Consider the following 19,891-nt stretch of genomic DNA (forward strand, 5'->3'; position numbering starts at 1 on the left):
GTGCAAAATAATCAGCAGAGCTCTCCAAGCGGCAATTTCTCAGGCACCAATCAGTGCCTCATTACATGCAACCTGGCTGGGCCGCCACCTACCCACCCGATCCCAGCTATATCAGCTTCCGCTGCCATAACATGCTGACGTGTTTCCGGAACACACACACACACACACACTCTACTCGCTCATATGCAGCGAACATTAGAGCCAAAAAAAAAAGGGCAAGAAGGGAGAAACAGTGTCGGGCGCATATATTTTCTGTGATTTATTATTTTAGCCCGACAACAGTGAAAAAACGTAAAAGTTTGAGTTAGTGCAAAAAATTTAAAAAGGCAGTCAAAATCTGTAGTGCGCCATTTGCGTTACTTTAGTAAAACAATAGCTCTTATGATGCCTTTGTAACATGGAAACATTTGATCCAAAGGATAAAAGGGTGTTTGTTCTATTAAAGAACTAAGAGGATCATACAACAAGTTGTCCTATTATATAGTGAATGTTATTAAAAAGTCTGGCTTAAACTCTTAAATACCAAAAAAAAAATTGCAAACTAACAAAACTCTAGCTGTAAATCAGATGTGCAGCAAAAAAAAACCATTCTTGGAAAATAAATATTTTTGGAAGCATTTTTTTCAGAAATATAGAAGAAAGCTGCTGTTTTAAGTTTTAATATACGGACCCTAGTAATTTATTTGTTTCCCCGGTTGACTACAATTAATTCTGTACTTCGCACTCCTTTCTCACCGGCTAAAGCGATGGTAACAAGTTAATATATCAACATTAAGAGTCAGCGCCTTGATTTTGCGCTTGACTAATTTAAGCTTTCGCTTTTGCTGCTTTTTGGCCACCATTTTCTTTATTTTCCCCATTTTCACTTTGTTTTGAAGAAAGTTTTGCGAGCGAACTCAACTCGTCCTACTTCGCATCGCGCAGTTGAACATTTGCCGTTTCCGCGTTGCCTTGCAAAATTAGTATTTGCCATCGTTGTCGTTTGGCTCGGCAGCTTTATCTTAAGCACCATTGGTTGCAGCCCAGCAACAATTTGTTTTTCGCTCCGGCAAACGCTAACTTGGCCAACACTTGATAACCGGGAAACTTTCGCCTTTCGGTTGCCATTTTTCAAAGTGCTCGCCAAAATTTGGGCTTTAATTTAAGTTTGTTGTTCTTAGCCGAAACTATTTTACACTACGCACTGCTTCAATCCAAACTAATCAAATCTGTGTGTTTATTATTTTTTATCGTTTCAGGTAATAACCTAAGGGTAAACGTTGCGACACCGCGTTAAGAAAGGAAAATTATATTTATTTAAAAAAAATGCAGTGGTAAAAGAAATGTATCATTTTAAACATATTTACGAATTTAGAAATAATATTGGTACAAATTGTATCACGTTTCCGCCCCCATATACGCAATTCTTAAACACCTGCTGAGGCAATTAAGTATGCGCCATTCATATTCTGGGACTCGTCCTTGGTTTTAGCTGAGTTCTTCTTATCCTTAATTGCCCCGTTGTATGGTCCTTGTGTGCTTTTCGGCCTGCGCCTCAATTTTCGGATGAATTTTCCTCGAGGGTTGACGCGATGGCATTTAAAATATGCAAGGCATTTGACATTTTAATCAACCGTTGCCCTCAGAAGTCAGCCAGGCACACCAAAAAGCTTAAGTGCAGGACCAAGAGGATGGGGGAAAAGAAAGCCGGGAAAACTTGCGGAAATTCCTTAATGAATACAAATACTGCTTTGCCCTCGTCTTTGGTTTGAAAGTTATGCAACTTGAGGCGTGATAAAGTATAAATATTTCTTGAACCCTAGAAAAATATAAGGACTTACAAAATGTTCGATTTTCAATCTTGAAAAAATGTTGAAGTTTTCTTTTTTAATTTTTCGCCTTTTTCTACTTCCATTTCATCGGTATCAGTACTATCGGTTTGAGTGACCGGTCTTCTCTTTATACTCGGTTTCCTATTTTCGGTACTTTTTTCCGTGTTTGTATCATCCTCTTCCACTTTTTTCCGTTTATCCTTTTCTTTTTGTATACCCACATCTGATGCTAAATTTGTGTCTCTCGTTGTGTCCCTCGTTGTGTCTCTCGTTGTGTCTCGTATGTCCTCTGAAATTTCGCTATTATGAGTAGAGTCTAGGCCGACGAGATTCGGATCTTCTTCATCATCCAGTATTCTGTAAATTTCGTCCAGGGAAACCTGCGTTATGGAATAGTCCTCCAACAGTCCTTCATTTCGTATCTTTTCCATTTGGTAAAACAAGTTGGACAGCGTTGTAACATTAATGTTTATGTGATATATGAGACAAGTTTCAAAGGCTTCGCTTAAAATATTAAAATGGAATAGTACCTTAGGTTAGATTATATCGTTCACTACGTGATTAATTGGATCTTACTGTAATGAAGCCAACGGAAAGAGGTCTGCCATATCAGCTATAAGTTGTCGATATCTTCGTTTCAGTCTGTAAAAAAAAAAATTTTTAATAAATTGTATTAAATATTTACGAGTTAACAGAAAATTCATGATTTCTTTAGCGAAATATCCAGGATGTTTCCTGATACACTTTCAAATCACGGTACTTACTCTCCCTCACTGGGATTGACCCTAAGCCTTATCACTATGGTATTAGTTACTTCTGATCGCACCTGCTGCATTGATCCGATTAACATCATCTCGCCGGCAACCAGGAAAGCCACTTTCGAGCACACTGCATTGGCCTCCTCCATGCTATGGGTGGTCAGGAGTACCGGTCTGCCGCTGCTCTTTACAGCCTCCAGTTTTCGCCAAATAAACCTTTGGGTCGCGTGATCGACACTACCATTTGTCTCATCGAGACAAAGTACGGACCCGCTATCGATAGCGAGGGCAATATTCAGTTTTCTCTTCTTTCCACCACTATATGTATGAATCGGCCTGTCCAGTTGATCCTTAAAGTTGAATTCGATGGCCATTTGCTCGGACACCGCCTTGATATGCTGTTTCGGCACTCCATGGAGCAGGCAATGGATCCTAAGCAGCTGCCGACCAGTGAGATAATTGGGGGCCGTATCGCCTTGGGGACAGTAGCCGACCTCCATTTTAGCATCATTCCTGTGTTCCCTCAGACTGTGTCCTCTTACGTAGATGTTGCCATGGGACATGCAGGTCTCGCCCGCAATCATCTTGAAAATAGATGTCTTTCCAGTTCCTTGCGCACCCAGAAGGCCAAAAGTATCGCCGCTATTTATAATCATTTGGTTAAGCTATTTGGGATATTAGTTAGTTTACTATAATACATACGGTCTTATCGCGAATGACACTAATTGAACAGCTCTTTTTGTGCGGCAGTAGTTCTTGATAACCTGGTCAACAATTATTGGATAATCCTCATGCTCGTACTTCGGGATTTGACCCACTCGTCTCTCTTCGTCCAGAACACGAATGTGTTTCCCATTAGTATGCCAATTCCGGTTGGATAGCTTTGGCTTAAATCTGTAGCCAATTTCGTATCCAAAGTTCGAAAGCCAAAGAAATATAAACCAAACCAAGCAGTGGACCATCAGTAGCCATATCTCTATCCAAAAATGTATTGCTGCCCAACAATAAAACAAGTTAATCAAGTAGAATGCATAATGTAAATTAAAAGTACTTACGTTTGCACGCACAGAACACGTTACAATTTCCGAATTTACAATCAAGTTCTTCGATCGGAGGAAGTACTTGACGATTGCAATATTGACGCCACGCGAGGCATTTAAATAGGCCAAAGGTTCCGACGTACATTGGAAGTATCGCAAATACTGTCGTAAAATTGACTTCCGTGATTAGGGTCAACATATACAGAAAGGAGAATAGCATTCCACCTACACAGAAAAATTAAGTTGGATTATTTAATTATATAATTTAAAATGTTAGCTAGTTTTTATAGTTATCTAAAACAATCTACATCCCTAACCCTCAGTTGTAAAGATCGATCGTTTTATTTCATACTAATTTGTATTACCTGCTTTATGTTTTCATTACTTACCCGTCATTACCAGAATCGTAAATATTCCAGCAAATGCAATATTAGGTCGATTAAACAATAAACTACCTAGGTACACAAATGGCAGGCAGGCAAATCCAATAAGTAGAAGCATTATAATCACTTGGTACCATATTGTAAAATGATAGATTGCAATTGTTAAAGCCACCATGTAAATGGCAAATATTAGAAAATCGCCAACAAAGTGGGTTAACCAGAAGTAGAATAGGGTCACTCCGTAAATTTCTTGTTGCGTTTTAAAATGCTCCACACGCTCCTTGGTTACAAATATGGAAAATATGCTTAAAGCCAGGGCTATATACGCTGTTATTATAATTAGGGAGCCGAAGAGTTGCTTCCTTTTGCCCTTTTCATTATATAATGTTGAAGCTGCTTCTAATATGGACATCTGAACCGTAATTTTATTAGCATCCCCTGGTATAGATTCATAGGGATGACCGGATGAGCTGGAGGTGTTTGGTTGCATAACAACATCATATTCCTGAATTTCATAGTCCGGATAATCCCAATATTCCGGATCATTCTGTCGTTTATACCTTTGCCTTTTACTTGTAGCGTTATTTAACCAAACGAAATCATGAAGATCACCTCGGTTTACCAAAATACTAAAATCTTGGTCTTCAAACACTGCCTTTCCCAGGGCATTATAGACCAAATTCATGGCAATGGGTGCGGAGTGTTCGAAGGCATCGCTATTGTACCAGGCCGTGATAGTTGACACATTATTAAACGAAGCACCACATACGTATTTACGCTTAATATCACGGCGTATTATTGGCGGTGCTTTGAATAGATGCGAAAAAATGGAGTCTACGTTTTTGACCGTTGCTGGCTCCTTGACCAATTCGACGTAGGCCTGTCCTTCGCTCTTGTACAACTGCTCATCAACTTCGAGTAAGATGACCATGTCGTCATAGCTATAATAGTCCAGCGACAATGCGAGCACAGGTTGTTTATCCGTTTGATGGTCACATTTTTCCGAGGCGGCAGTACTAAGTACTATGACATAATAGAAAAGTGGGATGATGAGGATTAAAATAAATATCAGTGCTCGCGAAGCAGTGTAATTTTTTTTCTTTATAAACATTGCCTGCCATTGGGCCATACAACTCCCTTTTTCCCGATCCTTTGGCCTCCATATTGCTATTGGGTTTATGGGCGTTCTTGTTTTTAGTATCGTTTCGTTTGGGGGGTCCATTTTAAGCTGATACCTTGATACCTTCTTCGTCCGAATTGACTTGTCCGTTTGAACTCCAAACTCGGCTTTTTCTGCAAATCAAAATTAAGAACCATATAATATATGTAATTGAATATATACCCTATGGTATGAATACAAGCGCACACTAATTCCAATCTTACCATTAACTCCTTGATCAGCACCGCCCCTGAGTCGTAAACCCCCCTGACCATAATCCAAACTGAGATAGATCCCATCCAGGCTTGAATCGCTCACTCCAAAACTGACGACATTGAGACTTTTTTTATTCTCCTCCAGCTGTTGGAACAACTCCGGAAACCGGTCTATTTTGCTTCGTGGCAGCTTGTAGCTCACATCAACTCCGAGGAACACCGGAGAAGTGTTGGTCATATAGAATTGAACGAGATCCGTCAGGTTGTCCGCTTTGCTATTGGGAGCCATTTGGCAGGAGAGTGTATAGCTGGTGTATGGTAAATGTTTTAGGTATCCCAAAGTGCCATAGCACAAAACCTGTCCATCGTTCATGATAGCTATGCGGTCGGCAATGATTTCACCCTCCTCCAACTGTTGGCTTGTCATCAAGATGGTGCGTCCATGCTTCTCCTTCTGCAAAAATCGCCATAGCTCGTGCCGACCAATGGGATCCAAACCGGAGGATGGCTCGTCGCAGAGGATTACCTTGGAGCCGGCACAAAGGGCACAGGCCAGTGACAATCGTCGCTGGTTACCTGGTGATAGTTTCATGGCGTCCCATTTTTGTGAATCGACCAAGCCAAGCTTGCTGATGTAGATATTCGATTCCATCAAGGCCTCTGTTTTGTTGTAGCCCTTTACGCGACTAAAGAAGTAGATGTGATCCCTGGCACTCATTCCTTTGAAAATGACACTGTGTTGGGGGCAGATTCCCAAACAACTTTTTGCTACTTTTGCTTCGGTAACTATATCGTATCCATTGATCAGGACTGTTCCCGTAGTGGGTTGCAAAATCCCGCAGAGCATCATTATGATGGTAGTTTTTCCAGAACCTTTGTGGCCCACCAACGCTGTTATCTCATTTTCGTACACATTAATGAATAGATCCTTAACCACATTGCGAAATCCGAAAGTCTTGGAAAGACTTCTAATTTCTATGCCGATTTTTTTGTTTATGTTTACCCTCTGAAAATTTTCTTGGGTTCGATCATCGAGGTAGATAAACGGTTGTCCAGTTGGATTCGTTCCGGGTAAATTTCCTTCGGAATTTGTCTTTGCAAGGGGCAAAAGCGCTCCTTGGTGAAAAACTGAAGACACATTTCGGAGCGGACACCAATATCTTCTTTGGAATGGATAGGTCCATGGCTGAGGCACTTCAAACTCACCAGTTCGCACCGCCTCTATGTACAGGCAGATGAGCAACTCAATCCAGCTGATCGAAATCATGATGAGCATGTGGGCCACAATGCTGAGCTTATGGCCACTGGATGCAGTATTGTCCATGGTGTACCATTGCGCTCCCACCGACTGCATCTCCATTACGGCCACCGAATCCAAAATGTAGAATAGCCCAGAGTTAAGCCCAATACTGGCAGCCGTTTGGGCTGCAAGACTAGATTTCTCCGTACCCACAATCAGAAAGGGAAGAGCCGTGGCCAAGTATATCAAAATTGTGGCCACGACGGCCGTTAGACTTCTTGAGAAAAATGAGCTTACGAAGAATGCAAAAAGCACAAGTGAATGGACGTATACTAGAAAAATGGTCATCAGGCAAACCAGGCTGCTAAACTCATAAATCAAGCCAATAGAAAAAATAGCAATCATAATTAATAGACATAGTATCAACAGTATAATCGATTTGGTATACCAGGCCAGCCAGTGAATACTATTACTAAATCCCATTGCGGTTAGAACAGCTTTTTGCTGGCGCTCCTTTTCAGCTACTACATACTTTGCAACAAAATGAGGTTAAGGGGGTTTTATTAATGAACTTAGTTTTTTTTATCATACCTTTACAATTGTGATGCAGGGAAGAAAAAACGATACTAGGGTCATATATGTCATGGCTTTTGCCGACTCCGCATAATGATTGGGCACATATAAGGGGTATGGAAAATGATTCATCAGAACACTGGGAAGCTTCCCGTTTCCGGCATTCTTAAAAAATATGAATATTTTCGATATTCGCTCTTGTAGCAATAAAAAACCTGATTCGAAATATTTGAAATCTTTTCTTTTTATGGATAACGGCATAAATATGGTTAGATTTAGCTTTTCCGGGCAGGATTTAATGTCATACCATTCACTGGGGAACGCAATACCTATTGCTTTTGTGTTGATCATCAATTGCAAGTAGAGTTCAGTGTTGGTGTCAAACACTTCGACATTTTTAAAGTCAGAAATATTTGCCAGCTGAGTAATTAATTGTTCTAGTATCCCATTGTTAGGTGTAAAATATAAGTCTTGGAATCTAAATAAAATAATATTAGTATATGTAGTATGTAATTAAATATTTACTTACAAACTTGTGTTGACACTTTTCGGGCCGGGACTCTTTTCCAGTTCTATATCGGGGGGAAAGATTGATTTTGCTACTTTTGTGCCAATAGAGAAAATTATGGGCATCAAAACTGAAAGGAAAATGATCATAACTAATTCTATCCAATTGGTAAGTTGTAGTTTGATGTCCTTCCATAGTAGTAACCGATACTTTTGAAAATATGTCAAGTTTCGATTCATTACCAACTTCCTTAGCCCCTTTGTGCCTCCACTTTTAAAATCTCGGTTTTATATAGAATATATTTAAAATAACATTTGTATATTTTTTCTGACTTAATGAGATTGGGTTGCCAAGCCAATTCTAGTATCATGGCATATTCTTCTGCTTAATTTCTTCTGAAAGGATAATAAGGGAAGGGAAAATATGTTTAGCTTGAGGGAATTGTTAAGAAACAATAGATGATATGTAAACCAATTTCTTAAGATGACCAATAACGCAAAACTTCGATTTTATGAAACTTGAATTGTTATTTGATCCTTGAATAGCTGGCTTATTCTAAGTCAGTATTACATTGTGAATGAAGCTTAAAATCAAGTGCATCCCGTTTATGCAACAGAATCTAAATCGCACTTTAATTTCGCCTTATCTAAGTGGGATGGTTAGAAACAATGGACAATTTAGTTTAATTTATTATCATACTATTAATACTTTGCTTTTTTTTAACAAAATGAGAGTAGAATTCCGCAGCATAGAAAATAATATGTAGCATACTTTTTTACGCTCTTAGCTCAATTTGTGCTTTGCCAGAACGAACATTTGCTGGTCTTTTAACCGCACAACACACACATTTTTCCGCTAGAGGGAGATACATTAATTGCGGAATTTTGTGGGTGGCAACATAACTAACGGCAATTAGCTACTTTATGCCACGGCCCACACACACATTGCCACACAGCCACACTCACACCCACACATCCACGGTCGTTTGTCAAAGCGCTTGGTCGAGTTTATGTTGGAAATTTTGTGGCTCGTGTTCGTTTTGTGGTCAATTGGGAATTGCAATTAACGTATAGTTTCATTTTTATTGCCATTTGAGTTTCTGGATTCGACGCCGTTTATCCAACACAAGTTAAATCCACTCACCTATTTTCCCATAAAACCGAATGCATAAATTATCCTGCGAACATAAAAAGAAACGGTGTTTTGCCTTAAGTTTATTGTTGGCTTTGCCGTTTATTAGTTCGAATTTATGGCAAGCCGCACTAGCTGTATTCATAAAACCAAAGTATTTTATTCATAATTATAAGCAAAACAAAAATCAAGGAACACTTCAACGGTTAATAAAATCCATTTATAATTATTATTAGGTCTATTTTATTTTGGTTCATATTTAAACTTGTTTTTAGGTGTCTAATAAAAGTTTGGAGTGAATTGGCTTTTATATACTTATTCTCCATTTAAAAGAATACTAAAAAACAGCAACGGTAGTCAAAATAATTAGGAAATTGCCATTACATTTATTTCAACTAAGCTAATATCGTAAATAGTGGGATTACAATGGCACAGCTATCGGCATTGGGAAACAAAGTTTTAAATTGGTTTTCCTCACTTTTTTACCATTTATCTACCTCAATTCAATTAATTTCGTAACTGTGTAAAAAGTGCCCACGTGGCTAGGAGTATTAGCCAGGTAGTTTTATTACCTTAAATGACCATTACAGGTGGTGTCGAAGTGGTATTGCAGTTGAAATGGCAGCTTAACCGCACACCCAGCCAGTGGGGAAAAAATTGGCGCAGGTTTATAATTAAAACAAAATATTTTACTTTCCCGAACTTAATTAGAATTAAAGCAAAGCATAGAGAAGAACAATTGCAAAGCAATTACTTTTTATCTAACGGTGGGCTTTATTTTCGCTATATTATTTAATTTAATTAGTCTCAAATGAAGAATACAAAATGTTACTAGCTTGGTTTGCTAATTAAACCGAAATTATATAATTTACTTATATATTTTTTTTTTTATTAAATAAAAAGCAAATGCTTAAATATAACGTTCTAGTTATCACATCATAGCTCAAGAAAAGCAGCACACAATTGGTACTTTTGTTGTGGGGAATATTTTATCCTGTTGCCTGGCCTGTCTGGTGTAAAATTCTCAGATAAATACAAAAAATCGTTTGCATTTTAATAGCATCATTTGCGTTTTCCATTGGCTGGAAATAATTTTTCCATTTGCATTTAAATTCTATGCAGGCTTATGATCTTGGCAGCCCTCTGTAAAAGCTCCGCTAGAAATTTATTAACACGCATAACAAGGCAAGGTCGATTGGCAGCGATTCATTGGAAATTCGATTTTCCGACGAATCCACTATTTTGAGTGACTGTAATTTCCTTAGCTGCGCCGGGCTCTTTTGCATTTTAATTCAATATGTCAAAACGAGTCGTTAACAACGGGAATATGCGCTCGTCAGCCATCCAGTAGTCAACAGCTGTCAGTCAAAGTCGGGGTAGGCGCTTTGTGGTTCCATCCCAAAGGTGGCGAACCAATCTTCCAATCCTCCACAAGGATCTAGTGTGCGGTCGTCACTCAGTCAGTTAGTCAGTTAGTCATTTAGCCAGTCAGTCAGTCTATCAGTCAGTTGTCAACTCAACCAGTCATTTAGTTAGTTGGTCGCGCCACAAAACGCGACTTCAGACATTGGCCCCCAGCTCGGAGAGCGAGTGTGGCTGCCACTCATAGTGGCTGTCCTTCAAGCTTGAAGCTTAATTATCTAGCTTATTCAAAGGCTATCCTCCTCGGATAGGTCTGCACCCAGTCATAGTTGTTATTTATGAACTTAAAATTACATAAGAGTAGAAAAAAAACATGTTTAATAATCCGATTTTAGTTGATACCCTAGAAACAAGAAAGTGTGCTTCTCTTATTGTTAGCAAATTAAACAAAGACCGTGGTTTTATAGTCCTAAGCATTTTATTACCACCTGCAACAAACATGAAAACTGATTCCTTTGCTCATAATATTAGCTCTCACTTCGGTTTTCGCGGTCATCATCGTGATTGTTATTTTCTGCGGTTTTTATACATATGGGCCAACAACAATACACATAAAGTTAGCATATTAAGCCTTTAATCTGAGCAACATACGAATTTTCATTTGTATTCAAGCATTAAATTTATAATATCTATGTTACCGATAGATGATTGTTTTTCAGTAGTTAATTCATTAATATACTTCAACTTAAACTGCTAATTAATTAAGAACTTATACCAGCCGTATTATCCAATTTACTTACGCACCTCCAGTTCCTAGTTTCTTATCATCAACATCGCGGTGTTCACGGTGCGTATGCTTAATGTTAGTATTGTATTGTTTATATTTCAATTGAAGGGGCTAATTTATCTTGTTCTACTTGGCATGGTACCATATCTTCTCTTCTCAATGCCCCCCGCCGCGTTTGGAATAAAAATTTCAAGCAATTTCGGTGCGGTGGAAGTACAATTTATCACATTGACGCTGATGAATTGTTCGCTCCACACTATGACAACTTTATCGTTGACTCTGGTGGGGTTGGCGATGGTGATGGTGTCTTCCCCTAAATTCAAGCCCACTCCACTCCCTGGTTACTACTTTCAGCTCTTGTTCCTGGATTGTTTCTGTTGAATTGCTTGTAAAATGTTTTGTAACTGTCACGGCTTGCTTTCTTTAGCACCTCCCTTCCAGCTGCTGTTGTATTAGTAATGATTTAATGTCGCATGGCTTGTTGCCTCTCGAATATTGTATAAAATACCATATATATTAAAGAAATTTAGTGTGGTAGTGTGGAAAAAGATCCTAACCATCAACCAGCTCTTCAATTAGTACGTCGACAAACGCTTAGCGATGATCTGGCTGTATGAATAATTCAGCGCAAAATAACCACCTGGCTTTTATTTTTATTTATTTTCTTTTTTTTTGCATGGGTTGCGACTGTCTGTGCCGCAGCAAGTTAAAAATCGCAATCTTGCTAACTCCAATCAGGCGTACATTTGTATTGTTGGGCGTCTGCTTCCCTGCAGCTGTTCCTTCCTCTCGACACACATCCGTTTTACCATGTACATATATAGTCGATCCTCCGATGATGTAGCGAAGGACTGTTTTTTTTTGGCGCTTTAAGTGCTGCCGTTATAACTGTCACTTGTCCTCGATACACTTGTCTGCCTGTCTGCCATGATGCTGCTGCTCCTCCTGGTGCTGATGTCACTCCTGCGAAGTCCTTCGGATGGGACTCCCCTCGTTTCCGGCAGACGTACGAGATTTGAATGTATGAGCGGCAAACCAAAAACTGTAGACGAGAAATTGATATTTTATGGTTATGAATTATTACCAGCGATTATCTGCCAGAGCTCTGGAGATAAAAAGAGTTTCCCCTCTTTTGTTGGGGATTTTAAGTCCTGGAAGGAGACGCCCATTTCGGTTGTAAAATGCATGATGGGAGCCATCAATATAAAGCACTTTTCAAACTGTCGGCGGGAAAAGGAGGCACGTAAAGGGTGAAGTAGCCAACTTACAATGGGATTGTGTTAAAAAGTTACCAAACACAATAAATAAACACAGGCAAAAAGCCAGAAGATGCGTTACCGAGAATCATTGCGAAATTGCATTACCCGCTGTTGAGTGTTTGAATTGCAATAATACTGCTGAGTGGCGCAATATTGGCTTAGAATGGATATTGTGCACTCGTCGGTAAACAAATAACTTTGTGTATGCATATGAAATGCGATTATAGTGCACTTGCATGGGTCTAAGCTTATGGGAATTTAGAGAATGTAGAAATAGCTGGTGAATAAAACAGTTGAAGGACATAAATTACGAGTCTATCATGTGCATCAACGATTGCAAGTCCAGCATTTTCACTTCGTCCTTATTGGCTTGGACTTGTTTAATATCAAATTGATGTCAATACATTTTTGCGGAGCAACACTTGACTTGCTCCACTTAAAATTCCTCAACTTTGTGCGGTGCTTGGGCCATTTGGCCGAATGGCTTTTTGAAATGAAGCCAACTACTTGTCACACCCACTAGAGAGCACATGGGCCAAAAAGGAAAGGAGGCCAAAAGGAGACACTTAACTTGGCCCACACACACTTCTCCGCACACTTCAAACCTTCAATTGTTTGCCCACTGCGTCCCTTTGACATGTGGCGAACAAAAGCGTTATCTAAAGATAGTCTCAAAAGAGTCGGTGACCCTTGAGTTCATATATATGCACACGGTGTGGAAACAATAGGGTTTTTATTCATATTCTACGACCATGAAATAATTGCATTTTATTATATATTATCCTCCAGAAATGACTTATGTGGCTCTACAACCAATTAGCTATGCAATGAAATTTAGTAAGACAAATAGTAATAATTTATAAAATATTGATTATAAAAACTGTCTACTAAAATTCTTAAGGAAAGAATTTTTTAATTGAGATAAAGATATATTTTATATGTAATATAACCCCAGTGTCGCAAAGTATTCAACTTTGAATGCATAATTAGAATACTCGGCTTAGAAAAATCAACAATTCCGTTTCAATTACTTGAGTTTGAGCGGACATTGACAGTTTGATGGGATCACATCCTTTCTGGCCAAGCTTATTGCTCATCACCACTGACTCCCCGTCCGGCTGAAGTTGCCTGTCTGGTCGAGAGCTCCATTCACTTCCTGCAACTCCAAGTGCAGCGGCAGTGGCAACAGCAATGGCGTCGAACAATGCAACTGCCGTCGCTCCCGAGGAGGCGCCAGTGGAGTGTCTGACATCACGTGTGAGGAGCAGCAGTGGCGGCTGACAGTTGACATGCTGACAGACTCGAACGCGTCCTGCGACGCAGACACAGAGTCCTGCCACAAGTGATGCCAAGTTGGCCTTTTTCAGGCCAAACCACATCCTTCGCTCGAAAAGTCTTATACGTAAAGTGGTTAGCTACAAGGAATAAAAGACTGAACTATTTGGCCAAGCAATGTAATGTTAGTAAGTAGAACCAAATTTAAAATGTTATAAAAATTTTACTAATTTGAAAAGGAAAATCAATCACATGATTAAAAGTAACAATATATATGGGTTAGAACATTTGTTTGGATTTTTAAAAAGGTTTAACTTTGATTTTTTGGTAATAATGGTTTTAAACATATTAGTCTTAATTATAAATTTGCATTATTTGCGCTTTTGGCATCACTGCTCAGTGATATGATTTTGCTGCAAGCGCCACCCCTAAATTACGATGTGTATGCTGCATTACTTTTAATAGCTGCTCTCCCCCAAACTCTTGGGGCATTCAATTTATGTCCTTTCACCAACATCTTGTACACACGTTTTTGTGTCGTGCTTTCTGAATTTTTCATACATACATATTCTTACCCCTCGCGATTTTCGTACATAATTGCTTTCAGGGCGCTTTGCTGCTATGACTTTTTGTGTTGCGATTTGTTGAGAGCCATGATTTTATTTTAAATGAGTTTTTGATTTATGCATTAAACACATAATTGTACCAGATTTCCCATTTCTCTTTTGCCTTTCTCGCCGGCTTTCTTTCCTTTGTCCTCGGATCCTGGCGGAGGATTTGTCTGTCGCTTGGTGTGCATAATTTAATGTTTGGTTTGATTTATGCGGAGACGCTAAGGCAGCGAAACTCTGAAAAAGGTTTTAATATAACAAATAAGTTGGGGATTTACCGAGATGGGTTCGCAAGGCATTTGATCTCTGCGGAGGATAATACGAGAAAGTGACAATTGAAGGCAAGTTTCGGAGGAGACTGGTGCACAGAGTGCCAAAGTTTTTTAAGTTTTTTCAAAATAGAGCAGCACGTATAAGTCTAAGTTAGTCCTTGGGCTAATCGTTCATTAAACGTTGACTAAGTTTTTCAGCCAACGCCCCTAAAGAAATTACTTAGTAACTTTGAAGAATGTAGAATATTTTCCATTTTCCACTTAGAATCAGTTTGTGCCCCTAAGCGCATAATTCCATTAAATGGAAACTCCCCTCAAAATCTCTCGCACAGAGCACAGAAATCTCAAATCCTTTCGCACTCAGGACACATAAACACTGACGCACACACACACAAATGGATTTAGAGACAGACAAGCCCCAAAAAGGCGTCCTTACAGCAATTAAACTAAAAGCAATTAGATGCACTGGCAATAAAAATTTAAATATTCATATTTTCCCAGCAAATTAAATGGGGCATGTGGCAGCAGGATGTAGCGCACACCGAGATTACTTACTGCAAAATGATGTCAAATTATTGAGAGCTCGTTAAACACTTCTGCCATCCGCCACTCGATTATGCCCATCGCGCTTAATGGAGTGTAAAGTTTTGAATATTTTCCCACAAACTAAAAATAAGGTTCAGTTCTTGTTTACGAGCTCGTTACCCGGGTGCATGATGTGGCTAATAAAAAGTTGGCCAAGAGGTGTTTACTTGCAGGTCAACATGTACAACTTAATCAAGATCGGGTTAAGAGCGCTGCGGTTTTTGCTGGAGCTAAAAGTATCTACGGAGCAGGGTTTTAATACGATTATGACCCTGCTGCCCTGCTCTGTAAATCAATAAGGTTGAAAGGTCAGGCCGTAGCACTGCCAATTGCATTAGGTTTTGGACTCGTTTCCCCCTGCTATTTACGCATGCAGGCAAAAGTGTTTGAAACATTTATACTTTATTGCTATTTTGCATGCATAAATGGTCGTCGAAGGATGTGAAGCTATGGGTATCAATTCCATATCGGCGAGCTCCTCTGCGGAGCTTGCCAAGTGGGTCACGTATCTGTATCTGTATCTGCATGCCCGTATACTGGCGATGCCTTTAACTACACAACTTTTGGAAGTTATGCAGCATGCTTTTCGGCTGATATATACACGCTCGTATATGTTGCGTACGTATATGAAGAAGTATAATACCCCCATTCGTTTTTCTTGTTCATTGAATCGAATTTCGAACGTTTCTCTAGCGCTTTTCAGCCATGTTTTCGTTCCTTGTTTTTCCTGCACGAGATAAAAATTCAATTATGGCCTCTTTTTGTCTGCTGACTGGTGCCAGTTGTTGGGCAGACTTCTAGCACTCGTTAATTTAAATTTTCGCTGTTAACAATTGCTTGGTATTTATTTAAATGCAAAACACGGCACATTAATTAACACGTACCAATTGATTTACGTTGCATTAATTGCCACACGTCACATACTTACAACCTGCAAAACGGCATTCATTTAATTAATGGCAGACGTAAAAAAAATTGACAAAGTATTCGTTTGAAACATACCCTGTTCTTTGATTTTATTTCAACGTAATTCAGCCAAGCATTAAATATAAATTGTTGATGCAGTGAAATTAATAAGGTTAAACACATTCGAATTATCACTGACATCAAATTATCGAATCAACTGCCTGTCATGCGTAACTTCTTTCAATTATTGCACTCCCTTTATTATTAAAAAAAAAAGTGGCCAATTTGCATAATTATAATTGATGCCAATGTATGCATAGCATATGTGTGCTCAAATATTAACCATAAATCATTATAAATATTGAATTAAAATATTAAACGAGGACAATGGCAGGCAAAATAAAACCCAAAATGGCCAGTGAACTATATATAAATGAAATCCAAAGGAGATCGAGCCAAGCCACGAAAAGTCGCCTTAGCCTCCAGTCGGCAGTCAAGTGTGGGCCAAGTGCCACTAGAATAATGTGTCAATAATGTGCGATTATATCGACTACAATCAGCACAGCCCAGAACCACCCAACATCTAAGACCCTTAACGTCAGTCAGCCAGCCAACATATTGTGGATAGGAAAAAACGGGGAGCTCCGTGGTGGAGCAAATTGTGTGAAGTTAATAAAAAAAAGGGAATACTTGAATGGGGTTCAATGGCAAAGTGGTTCGACTTTGGCCCTTTTTATTTCTCCCATTTGCTGCCGCTGCTCATTTTATACTTTTCATATCCCTAAAAGTCACGTATTTATATTTCATTATTTTTCTTTCTGACTCCCTTGTTTTTGCTTGCGCTATAGAAAAAATCAATTGCGCGCAAATTGAGTAAATGTCATTTAGACATCCGCTTTCATCGGCAACAAAAAACGGCTAAAGAACATATATAGCAAACGAGTGTCAAACACGAACTCAAACATATTCACATGCCTGCCACAAAGTATGCGACAATGTGGCATGTGATACCGCCGTTGCATAAATGTATATGTTGACGATTTTTAAGGCTTTAAATGAATATATTAGTGGGTTTTAGGGTGGGTCGAAGTTGCTTCATAAACTTCATCCTTTAAACATTCACGAAAGGTTCTGGCATTACTCATACGCACTGTTGACAAAGTAAGATACAAAGATACAAAGTAAGCTAAAGAAACTATTGGCTATTTATAGGCGCTTTAAAGTTACTAATACCATACACACATTTTATATCAAGAATTTTTGAATTTTTTTATATATATATATTTAAAGAAACCAGTATAGCTCGCTAACTTACTTCTTGCAAGGTCCACTCTACTGCTGGTGTGTGCCTCACCACTTTAAACACAATCTAATGTCAACAGGACAGACACCGAGTGAATCATTCAGCGACAGGCATTGCACTATAGAACGTCGGTTGTCCGTACCGACTTATAAATGCGGTTTAGCTTCCATCTGGTTTTGTCATAAGTGTGTGCACAGCACACCCCCTGTCTGTATTTGCGCGCGTGTGTGTGTGTGTGTGGGCGAGTGTGTAAGTGGCTGCGGCTTGTGCGTATCAATGAAGCAGTTAGTCGAGTGGCACTCCATGCCGCTCGTTGACTTTATTGGATTATCAGGCAAATTTTATAGTATTCCTTGGACTCATACCACTGAACCAGCCGCCAAAGCATATTGAATATTCCCTTGAACCCGAAATGACTTTACTTCGGCAATGGGTTTCTCACAGCATATTTACTCGGAATGGATATGGGACTCAGGGTGGATAATGGCTGAAAAGTAAATATGGAGGATTCAAATTGTGAAAGTTTTGAGCACGTAAATGGACATGCGTAGAATGGAGAGTGGATATCCTTGGCTCAGATTCGCTAATACGCATAACTTTCTATTTTGATTTGCCCCCGAACGCGAGTTTACTTTTTCTCAAAGGAGAAACAGAAAAATGTGTACAATTTACTTAGCAGAAATCAGCACTCGAGGTGACAGTCTTAAGACCCATCCAATCGATTTTACTGATTGGATATTCTCTCGCCTTATTTTCCTCTTCAGAGTGCATTAAAAATATTGCACATCGAGAGGAGTCTCCCTCTTCCTTGCAATATTTCTAATTCCCTCCATCTTCTGATGGCTGCCAGGAATGTAGTTGACGCACAGCTGCGCTTCTATCTTTTCTCAGCACATACTCGTAGCATCAAAAAAAATATATGTACAATATACAGAGCAGTTGGAAAGAACAACAAGCTCACATTTCGTACAGATTCACACGTACACATGGGCAAACACCGACAAACCCACGACAACGGGGAGGACCATGGTGGTCCACGGAGCGGAATGGAGGAAAACGCTTCGTTTTAATTGTTGAACCACACAAGTGCTTACACAAGGACTTCTCAGTTCTGGCTGGGGAACTGGGCACATTTACCAATGGGCGCTGGGCATGAGCATTTCCATTTCATTTCAGCCAGACTTTGCTTAACCCACATGGAGCGAGATCAACTTGAGTTGCATTTTAATTTACACACCAAAAATTTCCAACAGCCAAGGGACATAAATAAATAAAGCTTGGGCTAGAACTAAAGCAAATACTTTCACCAGCTGCAGATACTAAAACGATGGAAACGAGTTGAACTCAATTTTCGGGCAGCAGAGCAAATTCGTTAGAGTCCTGCTGCAAGGAAAAGGTTAAGAGGCAAAGAAACGCTAGGTAGTCCTGCTGCTAAATCGGCGGAAAAACAAGCGGCAGGAAGCGAACAGCATGCAAATCAGTTCGGAATGCGGCAAAAAGGTGTAACGGCAGCACAAAAAGCGAAGGAAAATGGCCAATCGGAGTTTGGGTAATCGAACACTGGAGAAGCGACCGGTGTGGCGGGGGGTGGGGATGCGGCATTAAGGATACACGTGCCTCAGTTTTCCGTACTCTTGCACTTTCCGTGCTCTCCTTTAGGTTCATCCGACTGCCAGTTTCTGGTAAAAGGGCATTCTTCTGCTAAATTAAAAGTTCTTTGGCTTTCTTAATTCGGATGCTCGCTCAAAGATACAAAAAAAAGAACTTGAAGAATGTGCCAGTCTATACAAATACTTTTTCAAGAACGATTGTGTCCTTACTTTCTTTGTGCCTAAACTTAACATGATTAATCTAAAAAAGTGGTTATATTTCTTTTAAATCTACAGAACTTTATAAAATGTGTGGAAAAACTTTTATACCACTTGATTTGTTCGATTCCACGTTTAGAATAGATTCGAAATAGTTCGATGAAGTAACACTAAGTTAAGAAGTCAATGGGGATTTTCTAGCTATAAAAGGAGAAGAAGCTTATGGCAAACCATGTTCCATGGCCAGAACTGCTGCCACAAACCGTTTTCCCCCATAAACCTTAAAAAGGGGCCACAAGAGGACTGGAGTGAATGCAAATAGCGCAGGTTGGCGCAATAAATTTGAAACGTTTTTCCCTTGCAGTTTGACTTTTTGCCATTCGCCATTTATTTGTGCTAACAATTTTGTCGCCTGCGAACTGCAAACTGCAGACCCGACCACCACTTCCTCCCGAATTTCCAAACATTCGCTGTCATATACATATAAACTTTTTTTTTTTTGAACATTTGCCATGACAATTTGCTGCTCAATTGAACTCGCACGGATTGCAGGCTCACCTGCCCGCGGCTCTATCTTGCTCACTTTGTCGGTGGCTCCTCACCTGTCCCTCTGCCCTGCTTTGCATAAGTTTGACAGCTTTCTCCATCCATGTACATGTGCCGCTAACGAAGTCATTCAGCGTTTGTGTCACAGCCGTTTCGTGGGGCCATGAAGCTGGGCAGGAATGCGGCAACCGGCAACTGGCAACCGGGGGTAGCCCACCTGGTTGCAGTTGCAACTAGCCCAAAAAGCGCGTCACGAAGCTGCGTTCATTATGTTGCCACGTTGCTGTGGCATGTGTGTTGTTGGCACACTCTATCTGAAGTAGAGTACTATTCTCTTGCTATCTCACTGATTACTTTTG

General features: G+C 39.7%; 2 protein-coding genes across 7 annotated transcripts in view; one reads left to right on the top strand and one right to left on the bottom strand.

Annotated features, from left to right (window-relative positions):
- The window catches only part of LOC6727390 (heparan-sulfate 6-O-sulfotransferase 3-B), a 78,681-nt gene that overhangs the window by 27,498 nt on the left and 31,292 nt on the right, over positions 1-19,891 (top strand). The window lies entirely within an intron of this gene.
- Positions 1,325-8,033, bottom strand: LOC6727391 (ATP-binding cassette sub-family A member 17). 6 transcript variants are annotated; one of them, XM_044923471.1, is made up of 11 exons: positions 7,930-8,033; positions 7,709-7,817; positions 7,198-7,657; positions 5,376-7,137; positions 3,999-5,285; positions 3,625-3,834; positions 3,272-3,563; positions 2,576-3,211; positions 2,388-2,453; positions 1,821-2,315; positions 1,325-1,762 (listed from the first exon to the last, which is right to left on the bottom strand). In XM_044923471.1, exons 2-10 carry the CDS (start codon positions 7,810-7,812, stop codon positions 1,835-1,837), a joined length of 5,298 nt encoding a protein of 1,765 aa, XP_044779406.1. In that variant the 5' UTR covers positions 7,813-7,817; positions 7,930-8,033; the 3' UTR covers positions 1,325-1,762; positions 1,821-1,834. The 6 variants fall into 6 exon arrangements, with proteins under 6 accessions (XP_044779406.1, XP_016033934.1, XP_016033933.1 ...); XM_016175661.3 differs by having other exon boundaries at positions 1,325-1,740; positions 7,709-8,017; XM_016175660.3 differs by having other exon boundaries at positions 7,709-8,017.

This window comes from Drosophila simulans, chromosome 3R (assembly GCF_016746395.2).
Source record: "Drosophila simulans strain w501 chromosome 3R, Prin_Dsim_3.1, whole genome shotgun sequence".
NCBI lineage: Eukaryota > Metazoa > Arthropoda > Insecta > Diptera > Drosophilidae > Drosophila > Drosophila simulans.

What these genes read in the sequence shown, in the direction of transcription:
- LOC6727391 (XM_016175661.3), bottom strand. Translation starts at nt 7,926, where the DNA reads ATGAATCGAAACTTGACATATTTTCAAAAGTATCGGTTACTACTATGG. An exon ending in GTCAATCCCAGTGAGGGAGA is followed by an intron (nt 2,454 to 2,575) that starts GTAAGTACCGTG and finishes TTTTTTTTACAG; the next exon opens with ACTGAAACGAAGATATCGAC. An exon ending in TTTCCGTTGGCTTCATTACA is followed by an intron (nt 2,316 to 2,387) that starts GTAAGATCCAAT and finishes TAATATTTTAAG; the next exon opens with CGAAGCCTTTGAAACTTGTC.